This window comes from Procambarus clarkii, chromosome 58 (genome assembly GCF_040958095.1).
Source record: "Procambarus clarkii isolate CNS0578487 chromosome 58, FALCON_Pclarkii_2.0, whole genome shotgun sequence".
Lineage (NCBI taxonomy): Eukaryota > Metazoa > Arthropoda > Malacostraca > Decapoda > Cambaridae > Procambarus > Procambarus clarkii.
This window is the reverse complement of record NC_091207.1, coordinates 17,389,139-17,409,754: the sequence shown is the minus strand read 5'-3', so window position 1 is coordinate 17,409,754 and position 20,616 is coordinate 17,389,139. Positions and strand designations below refer to the sequence as shown.

The window sequence follows — 20,616 nt, the reverse complement described above, 5'->3', positions numbered from 1 at the left end:
CTACATAAAAAATATAAGAGCTCTCTCAGTTGGTCAAATAACAGCAAAAAATGGAACAATTTATGATGAAGAAGAGATAGCAAGGTTGTTAAATGATTTTCTGGGGTTGCCTCCTGAGGTAACCACCTTGTTAGCACCACACCGCTCTTGTTAGTCATAAAAACCAACCCTAGACCAGAAACAGAACCTGGTCCCACTCAATAAAGGCAAAGGGAGATATTAGGTCAATCCAACTCGAGAAAAAAAAAATGTTCCGAACCATATTGGAATCTGACCCAAGTATCAGTTGGGTCAAGCCATGTATTGTATTCCAAAAATGTGCAGCAAACCAAAGCAAACCTATAAATATGTGAGGTGACACATAACTTATTAAACAAAAATTATTTATCAAGATGTTTTCAACAATATTCTTTGGGCATTCATCTATTCCAACATGGGTGCACATTTTTTGGAATGCTTTACATGGGTTGACCTAACTGACAGTTGGGTCAGATTCCAACATGGTGTCAGACATCACTGCTGTTTCCCTTTAAAGGGGATCTGGATGTAAAGATGTATTTGCACTGTCGTCCAACTCAGGATAAGGATATGAAGTGCTCAATAAAATTTTTGTCTATTGAAGTATAAACATTGATCTTAAACGAATAATTGTTTTATCTGTGAGGTTCTTGCGTCACTCCTCATGTTTTAAAGGTTGAAATTCCCGCGGAAATTGAGGCGCCATCTTTATTTTGCTTCTTGTCGTCTGTGTCCGCACGGTTAATATTACCTTGTCTTTGGCTTCATTATGCTGTACTAATTTAAATATATTAAATATTTATCGCACGCATGCTATAACCAATATTAATTATAGTCATAATAAAGTGTTGTTTATTCGATTGTAACTTTCTTTTATGGTAGTAGTTTACATATATTTGAAAATATGAGACAGTCTTTGAGACAAGTCCAACATGGTCTGTGGCAGGACTCGTAGCAGAATATTACAACATATTTTGACACTCCATATACAAGATGTCGCGGCATAGAGACGTTAGGAAATTAGATTACGACGAAGGTAAAGCTAATATGTTGTTGGACCAATGTTCTTTCCCATATTGGGCGTAGAACAGATGTTAAGGTGTGCGGCCTGGGTCTGGACCATTCCATGGGTCACTCTGCTCAGGTTATAGAACAAACATTTAAGAACTTAAACATTGATTGACTAAATCTTATTGATAATAGCGGGTTGTGTGGCCTAAACCCGAGGAGGTTGGCCCCGGGGTTGATGAACTTGTCACCTTCGTGGTGGTTGATGAACAGGGTTTGACAATATTATTTAGGATCAACTTTTCATGGAATGGTGATTAGGTGTGTGTGCTGGAGGCCCATAGTGCGGGTTACAAGTTAGTTTAGATTAGGGGAGTTGTGGTTTATAAATGCACAGTGATCACATTAACGTGATGTCTCTATTACATTAACCAGTCTCCGTGGTGTAGTGGTAAGACACTCGCCTGGCGTTCCGCGAGCGCTTTATCATGGGTTCGTATCCTGGCCGGGAAGGATTTACTGGGCGCAAATCCTAAACTGTAGCCTCTGTTTAACTCAACAGTAAAATGTGTACTTGGTTGTAAAAACGATTCTTCGCGGCGGGGATCGTATTCCAGGGACCTGCCCGAAACGCTATGCGTACTAGTGGCTGTACAAGAATGTAACAACTCTTGTATATATCTCAAAAAAAAAAGAAAATGTATCGATGAGAAAATCAGCAGGAGCTGCGAAGATATTCGAACCGGCACACTTGGTACTCCAAAGCACATTCCCTAGACCACTACACCACCACATGGTCAAAAGCAAAACGACCTTGAATTCAACTGAATACTCTTAAGGTTGTTGTTGTTCTAGATTTGCTACTTGGAACAAAAAGTTCCAAGTAGCACAGGATATGGTGACCCCGTAGTACTCTTAAGGGTTCTTAAGGTTCCTGCCCGAAACGCATTGCGTAATAGTGGCTTTAGGCATTGTATGTACTAGCTCTATCTGTAACTCATCAATAATTGTATCACACCTTGTATGTATGTACTTTACCTGAATTAACATTTGAATTTGAGGCTTCCACTGAAGCCCAATCAGGGTTTCAATCATTGCACCCCCCCCCATGCATTGTGGCTGCGGTCTAGGAGTTCCACCTCGAATGCTTCTCTTTTTAATGGTTGTACAATAAATTCTGACGGTTTTTTTTGTTGCAACTGTACTTACGGTTATATATACTGCAGATCTTACATCTGGTTCATATGGTTTCCAGACCCGATCCACAGTTCATAATGACTTCTCGGTCACGTCTCCATGCACTTGCCTCAATTTACCTGAGGGCACCATCTCCAGTGGTCTCAACAGAGATAGGAAGCTGGCAGCTTGTCAAAGGCCCCCATCAATTTTCCTGATGATTTTATCCAGCCAGATTATAAACTGACATAATGTCTGGGAAAATGATTGTGATGTGTAACTTTACCAAAGCTTTTTATACAGTGCCACACAAAAGACTGGTTAAGAAGATAGAAGTTCGTAGTATTGGGTAGGGGGAGTGGCTGTCTTAAACGGATAATGACATGGTTATATCAAAATAAGCAAATTACAAATGAAAATTCAGCTTTAAAGTGATGGATTGTTGCTGAAGATTAAGAGTATTTACAAATTATTTGTTTTTAATTTGCAGAATATGATGATGCTCATGATGAAGATGTGTATGGCCACTCAGTTGAAGAAGGTGACTATGGGCTGTCTCCAGGAACAGGTAAGCTACTGTTTTATTTGTGGCACTGTTGTAATCTACATATTTTGGTTATTATTTTTTAAAGCTTAAGTTGGGTATTGGGTTTGGATGAGTAGGAGGGCCACAATTTTCAATGGTTTTACTGTATCAGTACTGTACAGTGGTAGGGTTTTCTTTGAAAATGGATTTGCTGCTTGAGAAGTAGAGGTATAATAACATTGAGGCATTATTGTTTCTTTGGCTAAAAATCAAGCTTCCTCTTGCAACAAAGCATCATAGTTCATTTCCAAGGATATGATTATACCTTAACAGGTATTGCAAATGTGTTGACACCTATCTTGAGGTTATCTTGAAATGATTTCGGGGCTTAACGTCCCCGCGGCCCGGTCTTCGACCAGGCCTCCTTTTTATTACACATCCCTACGAAGCAGCCCATAGCAGCTGTCTAACTCCCAGGTACCTGTTTACTGGCTTGATAGCTAAAATATGTTGCTTCCTGTTGAGTTTAGGCAGTGTAACTCAAAGGAAACTAATGTTTACTATTTATTAACTCTGTGTGTGCGCGCATGTTCAAAATTAGCATAATAGCATATTCTCTCTTTTGCCCATAATAATCTTGAGTATAACAAAATAATATCAAAGTTTGGATGCAATGGAAATTGTTTGGATGTCGTAATGGTTTTGGTACAATTTGGTCCATTTGAGGTAACTTACCATACAGTACTGTACTGCTGCAATCATTAATACACTTATTAACTTGATATGCTATTAAAGCTATTTTGTAACCCATTTTATAATAAATTTGTTTGATAAAATTCTTGTGTAATATTAATTTGGGCATCATATTTCAGAACAATATTTGTACAGCAGAAGTCGTGAAAATACACATGGATTTGGTCAATATTTTCCAACGGGAGAGGATATTAAGGAAGAAGAAGAAGCTTTTGACAACCCTGCTTATAAGGTTAGCTTACAACATATAATGAAGCTTCGGTTCTTGACTTTAATTTATTAATTTTTTGGGGGGACGAACCTTAAGCTGAGCTCTGGTCTCTGGTCCAAGCATCATTCAAGTTCAACATACCAGGACTCTTAAAACAAATCTGTCATCTACCGGGAACTAGAACCAGAATCTAGGTCACTCGGTAAGACGAGGGGGAGCAGCGATGGAATACAAAAGTGGAAAACCCTAAAAAAAGTATAGGTAAAACAGAATAAGTAAATGTTTGAAGGAAATTAGACACCTCCAGATAAACAAGACATACAATTGTTGTGGCAGTTAAATATCTTGACTGGTAGGTAGGTAGGTAGGTAGGTAGGTATGCACCAGATCACTAGCAGATGGTTGGCCACATGTAGGCTCTGTTGGACATCACTTTCTTGCTTTAGCTAGGTAATGTTAGCATTTTCTGGAACATTATGTCCACATGGCACTGGCATTCTTTTGCCACTGCCAGGACCATGTGTTGCTTGTCACATTTTGCCTGGGGTGGATTTATTGTGATCTTATCCCTCTTTATTCTTGGGTGGGGCTTCATCTCAAGCTTCCTATACAACAGTCAGTGCCTATGTCCTCACCTGTAGTGTCTGCTCTCCCTTTCAGGTATAGGGGGTTTGTGGCAATTTTGCTGGTGTCTCCATATCTTTGGGGCTTTGCTCTCTTCTAATACAGTGCAGTACCAATTTTCATGGTGTGTAGATAAATTTTTATGTTGGCTTATTGCTCATTCTCAGATGATCGGCAGTACTTCATCTTTTTCCCAACAATGTATCAGTTTCTCACGTGCCACAGTGAAGCTAGTTTGGTGAAGCTGGCCCCTAGTGTCTGGCTTCCTATTGTGGAGACACGCATACATTCTCTTACATAGAGAGAGAGATTTTGATATATAGGTTTTATATATACTGTACAGCATATAAATCATGAAAGTCCTTTTAATTATACTAAACCTGACACTAGCTTCATTAATTATATATTGTATATAGTTACATCCACTTGAATTTGATTTTTGAAAAATACTGATGGCACAACTTTTTTTAAATATTATATCTCAATAACCAAAGATAGCCAGCTCTAAAAAAAAAAAATAGTATTTTAGTTATACTAAATATAAAAATCTGAGATCTTGAGTAAATTGATTTACATTTTGTGGCCGAGTTTATATATAATGAGCCATGCTGTTGATCATGTCACATGCTCCCCCACAATTGTAGATCGTATATCGGGAATTGTAAATATGATCTTGAGTAAAATAATGTTTTCCTTTTCAGACAGTGTCCTTAGAACGAAACTGTCGCGATTCTCCAAGCTACGCCAAGCCACTTTTATCACCAGATGATGAGGTAGAGTGGAGGATAATGTTTGGTACTTAGTTAAACTTTTGTCTTTCTCAAAATTTTACTTGTATGACTTATTCTCATTTTAGCATGTAAATACTGTAATAATATTAATCTGTAGTTTTACATATAAAGATTTGAGCACAGTAAGTTTAAAATTGATTGTTCGTGTTGCAAAGTTAAATAAAACTTACAAAATTTCAATTGTAAGATAATGAATAAATCTGCTACTGTATCTTCAAAGTTTTGCTCATTGTTAAATCTATTTATTAATTAGTACTGTACAGTATATTACTGTGTGATTGTGCAAGGGAAAATGGGGGCTTAAGTATATTAGTATATGCTCTACATATTTTTCTGTACTTTGCTATATTCTGTACAATGCTCCATTTATATCCCAATGTCCAAACAAATATTTGATTGAACATTTTTGTAGACTTGACATAGTGCAAGATTTACAAAGGCATGTAAAGAACACTGCATGATGGTGTTCTGCATGTACATTACAGTACTTGTCACTAGTTCTACTCATCGACCAAAAGTACTGAACCCTCTACAAGTGTGACAGAAGAATCTTTTTAAGTGGGCTTAACTTATTATTAGACATGAATAAGTCAAGTGAATCCGGAAAGATGGTGCAATATTGACTTCCTGTATGAAATCATAAAATGTAAAACTGCTTACACCAAAATCCTTGGTGTGAATTAGGTACTGTACTGTATGTATTTTTCTGTCGTGTAATTTTTTAGGTTCGTTTAGCGTCAATTCTGGATGAGCTGCGGAACATCTTGGGAGACAAATATACTGAAAAGGAATTGACGCAAGCAGTTTTAGCCAATAAGTTTGAGCTTGATGCCTCTCTAAATGCTTTGCTCGACAAGTCATCATCACCAGCGACAGCACAATCCCTCCCACAGAGAGAAAAGCGGGTTAGAACTAGAGGTGAGGAAAGATGCTAAGCTTTTTAACAAAATTTTCTTTATGAACATTGTATGCCTGGTCTTAAGAAGCAGTGTGGTGCTGATGTGGAGGATTGTAAATGTGTGGTGCTGCTGTGTTATTTGGGTATTTGTGATGCTATGTACCAACTGATACCATATAATTACACGTTCCGAATGTATTTAGTAGCAATAAATTATTTTAACTTCAGAACTTAGTTTTCTCAATAGCATCTGCTGTTGGAATGTTCCAGTTACTTGAACATGTTCCATTTGTTTACTTTCAGAAAAACCTTTTACAGCATCAGAAGGGGTTAAGCAGCTCTCCCTAACACAAAATCAAAAATATAAGGGGGAATTGGTAAAAAATTGTAAGGTGCCATCATCTGCAGCCCTTCCTAGTCAGCTTTCTGCACCTGTAGTTGTAACAACTCCTGCGACAGGTGGCAGCACTCCTCGAGTGGTGCGGGGCTTCCATGTTCAAAATGATAAAGGTTCGTGTGTGTGTCAAGCTTTAGTTACCAACAGGGATTTCACAGGATTCTAACATTAATAGTAAGGGTTACTAATAGTTAGTCTCCATGGCATAGTGGTAAAACGCTTGCCTGGTGTTCCGCGAGTGCTTTATCCTGAGTTCATATCCTGGCTGGGGAGGATTTACTGGGCGCAAATCCCTAACTGTAGCCTCTGCTTAACTTGACTCGTTTATTTAATCTGAAGGTCATTCTAGGCTAGATTTAATATTCTTTGCATCGGTATGATTGGATAGAGACCTTTTAAAAGATCCCAGCTGTGCTGGTGCAAAATGTTGTCCTACAACAAACATAGTCTTGCTTGTGGAATGTCAGGACCTTGCCTGAGAGTGCAAAGGAGTGCTATGCTTGGAGGGAAATTTTTCATCTACATGCAAAGTGTGGATACTTTACCTGGAAAATATGTCATGTTATTTCAATGCTGATTTGTTTTGTTTTTCCTAGGGCTAAATAGCTATGGTCTAAAAGTTGTTATTCTTTCAGAAAGCACAACATGTGAGAATAACGTGGGTCAACACGAGCAGGAGAGCAAGCGATCTCGCAGCAAAACCCCTGTACGTGGATGGAAAGATAAAGAGAAAGAGAAGGATAAAGACGTGTCTACAGTAGCCAAAACCCCTGCTAGGTATAAGATGGATCTTGAGATACATGTACAGTAGTGTCATGTCTTTTGGTACTTTAGCTAAAGAAACGTAATGAAGCTACAGTATAATAATTTTTGCATTGTATATTAGAGGCATAAAAGAAACATGTTTGGTCGTTTGTGTGTATGTTTACATTATTGCGTACCTGCCTAGTTGTGTGTGTGGGGGTTGAGCTTTGGCTCTTCAACTCAAGTTCAAGTATGTTTATTGAGACAAGAAAAAATTAAATTTCAAAGGGATAGAGTACCTTAGGCTATTTCTACCCCCCCCCCCCTATTCTTTGGCTCTTTATTGTCCTTTATTGTGTGTGCATATCGAGCTTCACCTGACCTTTTAGTTCTTTGTTATGTTTACAATTAAATCTGTGAATAAAGTTGACTTGCACTTCCTCCTTTTCTACTTCATTGCAGTTGTTGCCCACACACAGAGTGCTTCTTTATGGCTCTCGGGTTCATCTGTGCTTCCAACTTCAAATGTGCCCCCCCCCCCCCATTCTTTTTCTTCTTGTGCAAAACAGTCTCTCCTTTGGTTTTTCTTTTTTCCAGTAATGTTAGGTTCAGTGTCCTTAGCTTATTTTAGTAGCTTTGGTCCTTCTTTTTCTGCAATTTCATCGTGACAGTCTTTAAGCATCCTCAAGCTTCTTTGTTTCTATAGGTTCCATGAAACATCTGTATATTCTAGAACTTAAGTAGGCTGTATATAGTATTCTGAATAATTCCTCATTTAGGTTTTTAAAGGGTTTTTGGTTTATAGCTTGACATGGGGTAAAGACTTTTGTATATGGCCTCTTTCATAAGTTACTGGTATTTGAATTGGATATAAAAGTAAAAATATCCTTATATGAACATTTCCAAGGAAATTTTTGTTAATAATGCACTACATTGCTGAACACTGGAGTCGGTTGCATTTGGGAATGCTTCAGCTTATGAGTTAAATTAAATATCTGCTTCATTCTTATATTACTAGAATTAGTATACCGTATATTGATAGTTCATTATTTCCTCTAACCCTTTTGTTGGTTCCTTTGTGTTCTAGAAAATGTGTGCAATATTCTATATCTTTGTTCTCCGTGCCGCCTCCCCTGCATGAGCTTGCCTTATTGTCCAATTCATTTCTGTGGTTGATTTTGCTAATTATTAAGTTTCACTCATTATCATTTTAAATTATAATTGTCTGAGTATATAACTCATTTCTGAGTGAAAGGTAGAGGAAGAGGATGTTTATTGCACCCTCCCTCCACCCAGTATATTATATACTTTTGTGAACTATGATTAATTAATTAATAATAATTAATAAAAAGTTTGCAGTAGTGAATTAAAAAACAAATGTACTAGTAATATTTACAGATTTTTCTATCAGGAAAAATCAGTAAAGCTTCATTAGATGGTATTCTATAGCATTGAAAAACATTCAACAGTGTTATTAATAAAAGTTTATTTTATATAATAGAATCAGGGACAAGCCTGTAGATGTGGTGTCAGAGTACAAGGAGCAACGAGGGAGTGGGAAGGACCTCCTTAACTTGGTGGTGGTTGGCCATGTTGATGCTGGCAAGTCAACGCTGATGGGGCATCTCTTGTACCTCCAGGTAAACATCACACTATATATTGTGCTAATTTAACAGCATCACACTTATGTTTGCCTGCAGAAAGAAGTTAAGAAAGAAACTTGCAGAAAGACTGAAAAAGGGCCATAAAAACTCAAAATGCTCATTGAGATGTGTTTGATATGAATTTATAACACAGCCTCAAAACTATCTCAAATACTCTAAAGACCCACCCTGTCACTTCCTCCTTTCTCCCCACCAGAGGTAGCACTACTCCAGTGAGGTCATGAAAGGCTACGTGTAGGATTAAACTTCAAGCATCTTGCAACATCTCATTCATTAATTTAACATCCAGTGCAATGTATAAGCCATATAAATCTGTCTCAAAATGTATACTACTACAGTTACTTATACAGTATTTGAGTTGTGATTTGGAATAAAATAACTAGCCATTACAGAGTAAGTTTGGCTTGTATAATATACTGGTATTTATTTACTAATTAATTTTTGATGTACATTGTAGTCATTTGTTAGAAGAGGCCTTGCATTATTTACCATCCACAATGCCAGGAATACAGTGAAATGTGTTTGAAAAGGAGATCTTGGAATCTGTTCCAGTTCACAGTTTCAAGAATGTATGACAGTACGAGAATGTTGGGAGGTATACATGCCCTAAGTACAATAGCTATGGGGTGGAGCCCTAAAGCTAGGATTTCACTACCAGAAGACAAACCATCATGTGCCTTTACACCACCCTGTATTTTTTCACTTCACATAACTGATATATCACCCTATGCTCATTGATCCTTGTACTCATTACAGTACACCATTCTGTACCTATTACACTTATACTAATCATCTCCTTGCAGTTAATACACCCTCTATACTCATTATATTACCCTGTTTGCATTGTGAGCTATTGACCCAGGGATACTTTTTTTTTTTTATCTCGCTCATGAGAATCGACCATATCTAGTTATTAATTCCTTTGTTTTGTATCTTTTTTTATTTTTGCTGCAGGGTAATGTTGGTCAGAGAACTATGCACAAATATGAACAAGAAAGCAAGAAAGTTGGCAAACAGTCCTTCATGTATGCCTGGGTGTTAGATGATACAGATGAAGAGAGGTAAGTGTACTTCTTGCTGCAATTTTAATTAAGTTGTGTGCTTACCTATACAGTGTGTTCTTTTAGTTAGGGAGGATTATATGTTTTAATTTCATTTTTCTTTTCAGAGCTCGGGGCATAACAGTAGATATTGCCCAGAGAATATTTGAGTCGGAAACCAAAGTAATAACACTTCTTGATGCTCCAGGACACAGAGACTTCATTCCTAACATGATCACAGGAGCAGCAAGAGCCGATGTCGCCATTCTAGTTGTTGATGCCTGCACGGGGGAATTTGAAGCAGGGTTTGAAAGCGGTGGGCAGACGAGGGAACATGCTATTCTGATAAGGTCTTTAGGTATGTAATGCCATTTTCATTCTGTCAGTACTTTGGCTTTTGTTTTTAAGACAGGATTATCTTGATTTTTTTTTACGTCTGTTAATTTGAATGACTTACAATTTATAATATATAAAAATAAAAGCATTAAAAGTATTTTCTTTAGATACAGGTACTTCATATATTTTGACTTTTAACAGACAGAATTACCATCGTACGCAATCTAAGTGTAATTTGAAAGAATAGGTACCTTCTAATATCATCAAGTACATTAGTCGTAATTTAAATCTTTTTATCAGATTGTACAATTACATTAGATATTTATAGTGTACCAAAGTACTTGTACTCGGTCAATATATTAGTCTTGTAAGGCGTTTTTAAAAGAAGGAATTTGTCTGGGACAACTATGATTAAATTGTAACTATAACTGTCACTTAAGAATCTAAATAAGGAGGCTTTCAAGTCTATCCACACTGTCTATGTAAGACCATCACTTGAGTATGCATCTCCAGCATGGAACAAACACCTTGTGAAGCATAAACAGAAACTGGAAAAAGGTTTACAACTAGATTAGTACCAGAATTGAGAGGCCTCGGCTATGAGCACAAATTGAGGGAACTCACCCTCACAACCTTAGAAGAAACAGTGGGGAAGGGGGGTATATTAACTACGTACGTTGAGGGGATGTATAAGGTGGATAAAGGAAGTCCATTTAAATTAATAAGAGGTAGGACAAGGAACAACGTTGGAAGCTGGATGTGCATTTGAGTGGATGAGATATAAAGAAGTTCTCGTTTTCCTGTATGGGTGGTCGGCAAGGGAAGGAAGAGGTTGTTGGAGCCAATTCTACCCACAACTTAATGTAAAATAAATGAGGGTGTTATCACACTAATTACCTCTCAATATTAATTAAAAGCATTAATGTTGAGAGAGGTAAGTAATGTGCCACGTATAAATGGCTAGCAGGCGGGGCATAAAGAGCTAGATGTCATTTCTTTGTAGTTAGTGATAGGTAAGCACTAGCACGTAAAGACATGCTCACCAGGGTTTTCCTGGTGTGTACACACACATTAACTGGTCAATTCCAGAAGGGCATTCAAGTACAGTACATGGAATTAATAAGCTTAAAAGATTTTTACCACATCCTGAGATGCAAATTGGAATATGCAGCAGTTGTTTGGTGTCCGTACCTCAAAAAACATAGTTTAGTCAAAATAGAAAATGGTTCAGAGGCATGATAATAAATGGTTTCCATGTAGCCTATTAAACTCAAGATATTTTGATATTCCTGATACCAATGATGAAAATTTATCTTTCAGGAGTTTCACAATTGGTTGTGTGTATAAACAAATTGGACTCTGTTGAATGGAGTGAAGACCGGTTCAAGGATATAAAGCATAATTTACGGATGTTTCTTAAGACCGTTGGCTTTAAGGACATCGACGTTGTGTATATTCCATGTTCAGGTCTAACTGGAGAAAATCTTGTAAAACCCACCACAGAAAAGAGATTATTATCCTGGTATACAGGCCCAACACTGCTCCAGGCAATTGGTAAGTTGCTCACTGTTTTTTAGTGGTGTGTGTAGCAACTGCTTTCATTGTATGTTTTGATTCAATCTCTTCTATATTAGGGCAGACAAGTGCATCCATTAGAAAGTTACACTACATAAGTTATATCTGCTAAATAGGAATTTCAGTAAAACATTTAAGAGACTGACCAACTCTTTAAGATATTTTGAAATGGCAAAGGCAATGCAAATATTCTGTGCTTAGTACAATATTATATATAGGAGAATGAGGCGGCCTGGACAATTAGGAAGACACTGAACTGGGCAAAGGAGCACCTAACAAAGAGAAAACATTTAAAATATACAAAGGTTAGATTCTTAATCTGCACAGTAAAATAACTTAGTGAAGTGAGAGAGATGGTAGATGGTGCGGAATAAACCCGGTGCTGAGTAGAGGATCATAAAAACCATCAGAAAACTCAGTAGTATGGGGACAAAAGCTCCATTGTTATTCATCCTACATCCAGCAAATTTAAGAAGTATTGCCAGAACAAGGGTTACATTTTTTATAGGAAACTAGGCAGGTTTTTGCAGGAAGTACCTGATCAACCAGGTTGTGATGGCTGTGTGCGCTACCACCAGTAACAGTCTTAATAATCTTATAACAGGTAAAGCCTGGCCTTGAATATAAACCACAAATTCACTGAGTGCATGTACCAAATCTACTATTTATCATTTTTGTTACATACTTTCTTTACATTGCACGACTGTAAACTCCCAGTTAAGTTAACTTGTCTTGCCTTGCTGTTCTTTCTTGACAGCTGCAATTCACTTAATAAAAATGCATTTTTCCTTTTGCTTTGCCAAATGTCAGAATGCTTATTATTCCAGTTCCTTTAATTACCTGTATGTGTATTTCCTGTTCATTTGCAGATAAGTTAAAAGTACCAGAGCGTGGTATTTCTCGACCAGTTAGACTGTGTGTGAGTGATGTTTATAAAGGGCAGGGATCCAACATGTGTGTCAGTGGACGGCTTGATACTGGCTATGTCCAGCAGAATGACCGGCTGCTGCTGCTTCCACAAGGAGATGTACTTAATGTCAAAGGTGAGAATAATCTGTATGTATATATTATGTAGTTTATTCATTTATTGGATTTTCTTTACAGTAGTTTATAAAAAAATAGTTGTATTCTACTAATCTCGTTGTAACCTTTAATATTTACATAATGTTTAAGCATAATATAGAAATTTAAAGATTGCACAACTGGTATAATTAAATAATAGTGGGCTAATAACTTTAGATAGTAAAATGAAAAATGCTTTTCTGAGTATATTTATGGGTGGATTGTATTTTTTAGTAGAAACTATCTTCAGAAGGAAAAATTAAATTTAATTATTTATGCCTCATACAGCAAATGTATACCAGAAGAAAGATAAAATAAATATAGGGTTTATGGAATTTTAATTAAACAATGTTCTAAATAACCAGGATATAAATAATAATTTTTGTCTCTAAATGGTGCAGGTGTTCAAGCAGACAATGGTTCATCTGCCACAGCCTTTGCTGGTGACCATGTGACGCTGACCGTTAATGGTGTTGATCCCAATGTGCTCCATATTGGCGACTTTTTGTGCGATCCGACCCATCCCATCCCAATTGTTTCCAGGGTGCAAGCTCGCATTGTAGTGTTCAATATAACGGTACCTCTGATCAAGGGAGCACAGGTAGGTAAAATAGACATCTGCTGTTATTTTAAAGTTTCTTTGTTTAAAATAAACATAGTCTTGGTGAGAAGATAGAGAATGTGGGTTTCCCGGGCAAACTACTTTATTGTTGGGAATACAATAGAATAGTAGTAGTAGCCTTCACCACCAAATTGTGGCCAGGCTTCACATCTTTGTACTATAAACATATATTACAGTAATATGAAAACTTGTTGAATTTTAGTGTGGGATTCTGTGTTAAGTATGATAACTTATCTAATACTATTGTACCCAACCCACACGTCTGGAAATAAACAATGCTGTTTCATTCTGTTCCGGACAATTATCGGTCGTGATAATCACAACGGTCAAGGACAGACCAAAATGTCATATTTCTTTACTTTTAGATGTGTGTGTTGGGTATCACCTCTTCAGCCATGTTATTGCAACTCCTCGTCTACATAATAATATTGTAGTTACTGGCACTCATTTCTTATTGTTTGGTTGACCGGGTTGTAAACACTGCATTTAGCAGTGTTCTAGGAAAATACTTGTCACTGAATAACCAAACTTCTTCTCGTACTTTGCCTAAGGCCTAAATTCCAAGATAAACAAAAATACTTCTGTAGTTCCCTGTAAACAATTTAATTATTGTTCAATAAATTAGGCTCTGTGTATTAATGTCACTATCATTTTTTGCATCTTTTAGTTAAACAGCACTTACTGTATGTAGTTTTTGCTCTTTACAGTTTGAATGTGACAGGCACAACAGTTTTGTTGTGTGTTTTCAGAAATTTGTATACTGGATTCAACTCTTTGGAACTTTTAACAGAATTTCATGTACAGCGAGTTTGTTATAATTAAAATAAACTATGATACTTTCTGAGCAGGCCCTCGGTAGCTTCCTGGTACAGTGGCTCTGGTACCACAGAGACAGCTACAAAGCAACCAGGCTTCAAATACTAAACATATAGATGGGATATTAGAATATGTGCCATTTGCTTGTGTGCTAGTTCGTAATCATGGAAAAAGATAGAGATCAACCTTAACCACATGCATGAGGCAGGCATTGAACATGGTAACTTCCATCCTCAGCTTGCATTCTTGAAGATGAAAGTATATTTTAATGGAAGCATATTCTATCACACACGTTCATGTTCATAGAAGAGAAGCATTGGTCAAATGAGAATGAGAATTTATATCCACCCTGACATAAGCAGAGTGTAAGTGGAAAAACCTCAACATAGAGCTGCTAAAACTATACCTCATTGGACAAGTCGGAAGCATAAAGAGTCCCATGCCAAAAGTCAAGAGCCACAAACCCTGTCAAACCTTGAGCCCTGGCCACAAACATGCCAAACATCTTGGAAACCTCTCTTCTTTTTTTTTATCCTAAACCAATAAACAATAGGAGGACTGCTATTTCTCCACCCAAAACAATGAGTGCCTGCCAGCCAAGAGAGACGGGAATCTTATATCGCACGCAGGAAGTGGCAGTTGAACCAAACTGAAGGGGCTTAGGGTTTAGTTCAGATGTACAGTTCCTAGCATGTTGGTCAGATTTCTAAATTTAGTATACAGTATTTGTGAGGTATTGGGGAATGTCAGGATTATGCTTTTGTTTAAATTATTTAAGCACTGAAGGAAATGTTGCAGTTAAAGGTTATGAAATGAAAGTCATGTTTTAATTTTCTCAATTTCAGGTTGATTTTCACTATCAGGCTGTAACAGAACCTGCAAAAATTAAAAAACTAGTATCCCAGCTACATAAGACTACTGGACAGATTGTGAAAAGTAAACCACGAGCACTCGTCAAAAACACTGCTGCAGTAATAGAACTGGCATTCACGCGTCCTCTGTGTCTGGAGCTTTTCAGAGACTATAAAGAATTAGGACGCTTTATGTTGAGAACTGGAGGCTCCACTATAGCTGCGGGACTTGTAACTCAGGTGAGTCCTATCTCAACATGTTCTCTCTCAATGACCACTACCCAACATTGGTAGTGTGTTACACACAGAAATCACAATAGCGTGATGCATCAAATAAACAAATCCACAATGAAGTAAGGAATGTATTCTCTTCTGGGAAATTTAGATGAGACCTTTGCACTATATGGTACTGTACACTGCACTGTAACAGTTATTTTTGTCTTCAATACATTTACATTCTTCTGAACGTTTTTATAAATTTAGTTCTACATGCAGAACTGAAATGCAATTGATTGAAATATTTTTTATTTTAAGCTTAGATTTGTATAGTAATTATAATATGTTTCTTATGATTCTGGTAGTAATGAGACTAATTTTTATTAATTCCCTTTTCAGATCCTGGAATAAATGCCGTTATATAGTTTTATTTATGATCTGTAAAGGTTATAGATGTTGTTTCGAAGATAAAGTTAGTACAGTAATATGGAAAACAGCGATGGTCTCCTAGTAATCTTACCTGTAACTACTCAACATGTAGGCTTAGAAGCACCACCATAGATCTGGAGAACTGGTAATATTACACACAACCCATGAGGCACGAGCTCTCTCCTAAGACTAGGGGCGTGAGGTCGAGAGTGGTCACAGCTAGTCATGGTGACATGAAACAAGGTCAGGATAACACTTTAACCCATAGACACGGACCAATTGACAAAAATCCATGACAGTTGTTCAAGGTAAAAGCCATAGCTACAATACATTAAAGGCATTTATGCCTGCATGTTAATATCAGAAAATTATGTAGTATTTGGATTTGTGGTGAACTTGAATGAATTAAAAAATTGTGCTTGAAATGTTAAATTGTTGTATGTAGCCGTAAGTTTATTTATTATTTGTTGGAGTTCAGTAAATTGCATAATAGTACTGTGTTATGTTTTCAAACATCTGTAAATCGCAGTAAATGGATTAGTTACTAACAATTTTAAATTTTCATTAGCCATAGAAGTATAGTAAGTACTATGCTTCTGTCAAATATGTGTTCATTTACATTAATGGATGATACTAGTGACTGTTATTAATCATACTTCTTATTGCATTCATAGGGATTTTGTTTTATGGAATAAAGAGGTGATGGTGTGCTCTTCTGGCATGCAACTTGAGTACCAGTACTGGTGTGCTTTTTTACTCTTACTCGGCTCTGTCCATTGGTGTGTGTAGCAAAATATTAATTATAAGTAGCTATGATATTAATGAGCAGGCTAGAAAAAGTGGATACAGATTATCTACAAATTGATTATCAATATTTATCCATCTTTATTATAAAAGGTGGCTGATTATCTTTTATTTAATGAGTTTGTTATTGTGTGATAGTTAAGTATTGTTGTTATTGCTCGACAACAGATTATTAAATTACGAGTGGTGCACATATATATTTTTTTTCTTAGAAGTAGATCCTTACTTGTATTGACGTTTACTATTGCTCGAGAAATGGAGTCGGATATGGTTTACTTTTTTTTTCGGGCACCTTCATTATATATAATACATATTGTAGCTATAATTAATTAGCAATGTGTGTTGTATTGATAAAGTATATAAGTATATTTATTTTATAGATCTATAAAACAAAGGAGGATGTAGTATCCGGAAAATAATAATTTTGTGTAGCTATGAGTAAAAATGTATGTGTGAACATGTACAGGTGGCATATAAAGGGATATACATCAGTAAATGATTGTAAAGAAAACCAGGAAAGGTGGAGTACTGTGCGCATATACGCCATCAAATGTCTTTCCTGGCAGATCTTCATCAGTCGGTAGGAATAACTGAAAACTAGTGCTGCTTTACATAGTAAAAGTTCTTTTGATCAAAATTTAAATAATTATAACTCGAGTTTAGATGATATTTGCTAATAAATGTATTATTCTCATCATTCCAGATTTGGGGATGGCCAGATATTTATGGTTATTTTATATGAAGATCTTAACATGAAACATACAATGTGAGGTATTTAAGTCTGATTACTTCATTTCTTTATACAGTGTTTTTGGGTGGGTGACTAGCTCTTAATTGACTAAATGCAGTACATACTAAAACAAATTTTAGGTTACTCATAAAGTTTTTAAATCTATATGTTAACTTAAAATGGTTCTTGTTTTAGTGTGATTATTAAATCCTTCCTAAATTATGCATAGGTTAATCTAGCCTGTATTCTAAATGAGTCATTGAGGTCAACAACAATGTGTGATATTTACTCATTTAGTAGTCCAGTTATCTTTCATCACTCATAGAAGCAATTTTATTTATTTGGCTACATTCACACTGTAGTGATATTAAGGATTTTTTCCTTTAGTTTAATTTTTATTTACACAATATCGATCCTGCAGAGGGTAAGAAGGAAGTAATTATCAAAACAAGGTGCTATGCCCAAAGGTCATATAGCATTGTTTGTCACGGAACATTAAAAAGTTCATGGATATTATTTAGGATGCCAATTTAAAAGATAAAACATAAGATGAACAATGTCAAAGGAATCGGATTCACAGGAGTTTATTGAAGAACGTGATTCAAACCATGCCTGTGGGTGTAGTGGAAGGTTATATAAAATGCTCAGGAATTTAACACAAATTTTTTTATTGCTAAGTAGGTAGCAGTACAGCATTGATAAATCAATAATTTGGTTATAAAGCAATAGGTTAAATTTCTTACATTTGGCAGTCTGCCCCCTTCCAAGCATATTACAATTTTGTTTTGTATAAGTCTCTAAGACATTCAGGACAAGATGAAAGGCCATGTCTTTAGGTGATTACTAAAGCATTAAAGACAAATTTGCATTTTCATGTGGGGTATCATGTCATATTATACTTTAAAATACATTATCATTACCCCTATTTATTCACTTCTCCTGTGTACTATTTTACTTCTTTAAGAACTCATTTTTTCTATCAGATGTTCTCTTTTTAGTTTGGAGCTTATTTTTTGGCAATTATTTAGTGAGTAGCAGTCTTCAGTGTGATAAACTTTATTTAAATATCTGGTGGAGATCTCAACATGAGGCTGCTCTTTATTTAGTGAGCAGTTCCAGAGGAAGTATAGTGTCAATGATGTAAATATCATAGGTAGATGAGTAGCAGTGTCCTCCACAGGATGAAGGACATGAGTAACTAAATGAACAATGAACTGGAAATTGGGAATATTTTATAATAGAGCCAACTATGATGTGCATGATAATGAAAGTACTAGCGAGTTACTAGTACTTTCATTATTTAGTAGTGACAGTACTAAAATTTCTGTGGTGTATGAATAAATTAGATAAAATATAAGCATGCAACCTAAAACAAATACATTGTACAGTACAATCACTAACACAATGTAAATAGGTTGGCTTAAGGAATGATTTATTACTGCAATTGTTTGTATTTAGCAAACTGTATTGCAGTGAACTATATTATACTGTTTGGGAATACAGTATATCTTTAAATTTTGTTTTTACTGTATTACAAATTTGGAAATGGTGTCAGAAATTAAATAATGGATGCATAGATGACTTAAGGTCTGTAGGATGTAAGCTTTCTTTAAGACAGTCTGCTATCAATTTGTCCTTTCCCTACATTCTGGCTTATATCCAATAAAATGATAAATCAAATGACCAATATATTTATTGACACCTACAGCAAAAATTGCAAGATTATTCCACCGAGACAGTAGGCATCCAACAGTCATAGGAGACTATAGAGTTGCACTCTGGTTGTCAGTCTGGAGTGGCCTCTCCAGGATGCAAAGCCAGGATAGGTTGATACAGAGGAGAAGCTGTTACTCATGCAGCAGAAACCCCCCTCTCCACGGTACTGAAAGTCTCCAATGGAAAGGCAAATGCCAATACGATTGGTTCTAACGCCGTCGCAGAAACTGTCAGAACGAGGTTGAAGGCAACAACGAACTGCCCTAGGGACTCCAGTTCAGGTGTTAATCTCGAAGTTGGTAAAAGGAGGCACAGGGACTCCAAACCCGGAGACCACCGTGGTCAGGGCCAGAGAAGAACCACCCCAACCTCCTGCAGCAGACCCTGGGCTGCACAACCCCCAGGAGGAGGATTTTCCAAGCCCCGCACCTACGGGTTCCAGACAGATCGTCACAGCCCCCTTTCACCCGAGGCCGGCTTCCTTCAAGACCAAGCAGAAGGAAGAGTAATAATTAGTAATTACAACAATTATTGTATATATAAAAAAAATAATTATATGAGTTTTTACATTCTTGTACAACCACTAGCACGCATAGCATTTCAGGCTATTATTATTATAATAAGACGACAACAGAAGAAAATGGCTGGTCACCTACAGCTTTGTATGAAACAATCTGAACTCTGCAGCATAAAGGAGTGATGGTGTCTGCCTATGCATATGATTGTGAAATGCATTTGGGATGTGGTGGAAGAATAATTATTGACAGTCTAAATATGCAAAATGAAAGGTACAGTATATATATTATGCCAAGAGGATAGACCAGGATTATTGATGCAGATTACTAAAGTCAATATATTACAGGATTGAGGAGACTGTACCGAGATGGCTTGGTAATGTTGAATAAATGGGTGACTGGCAAGTAGAGACATGTTCTTTGTGATAAAAATAGTGAGAGAGGGGAAGATGGTTAGTAATGAGAATAGTAAGGAAGATGGTTACGGTATATTTATATAAAAATGAGGGGATGGGGGAAGAGAGAGACCCGGTACGCCGGGTTCTCCTCTATATATAAATATCAATGGAAATGTCTGTTCGAGGTTGGAAGCCAGACAGGGAAGAAGGGCGGTAAAGAAGATAGTCAAGATAGGGGTGAGACGGGAGATGGTGGGGGTAAATTCAATTCTAATTCAAACAAGTTTATTGTGGTATATATCTTTCCAGAGTATCGTCAATCTTTCCGTTGTGACACAACCAGGCTATTTGTTCAGAAACGGTCCTTATCTCAGTGTTTCTATTTACATTAAACAACGGGCAATCATGAACATCATGGGTGAGGCTGTGAGAGTTTAAATACCACATAGTTTACACTAGGTGTCATTATCATTAACACCCATAGTGCCAGTAATATCTGTACCCAAGCCTGAGCCGCAAGTGTACAGAGTCACTCCAAGCATTTCTCCTTTTACCACAAGTGAAATGGGTGTTTTGACTCGCATAAAGTGTTGAATGGGTTTGCTTCCCTCTTACATTATATCTTTTCTCACCACTTCTGCCTGTGCCAAAATATTTATAATTTCCTAATACCCCTAAAAGTAGGGGTAAGGGGAT

General features: G+C 36.6%; 1 protein-coding gene across 1 annotated transcript; it reads left to right on the top strand.

The window, feature by feature from the left end:
- The first annotated feature begins 928 nt into the window (after positions 1-928).
- HBS1 (translation elongation factor EF-1alpha (GTPase) HBS1) lies at positions 929-18,974 on the top strand. Its single transcript, XM_045758115.2, has 15 exons — positions 929-1,054; positions 2,693-2,770; positions 3,601-3,713; positions 5,018-5,089; positions 5,833-6,025; positions 6,309-6,515; positions 7,038-7,179; positions 8,648-8,786; positions 9,765-9,871; positions 9,979-10,208; positions 11,507-11,740; positions 12,631-12,804; positions 13,225-13,424; positions 15,107-15,352; positions 15,728-18,974. The coding sequence occupies exons 1-15, from the start codon at positions 1,012-1,014 to the stop codon at positions 15,737-15,739; spliced, it is 2,190 nt and encodes a 729-aa protein (XP_045614071.1). The 5' UTR covers positions 929-1,011; the 3' UTR covers positions 15,740-18,974.
- Positions 18,975-20,616: the final 1,642 nt, after the last annotated feature.

Bases quoted from the DNA above. Each gene is read 5' to 3' on its own strand.
- HBS1 (XM_045758115.2), top strand. From the start codon at position 1,012: ATGTCGCGGCATAGAGACGTTAGGAAATTAGATTACGACGAAG. The intron at 6,026-6,308 runs GTGAGGAAAGAT...GTTTACTTTCAG, and splicing joins AAAGCGGGTTAGAACTAGAG to AAAAACCTTTTACAGCATCA. The intron at 13,425-15,106 runs GTAGGTAAAATA...TCTCAATTTCAG, and splicing joins CTCTGATCAAGGGAGCACAG to GTTGATTTTCACTATCAGGC.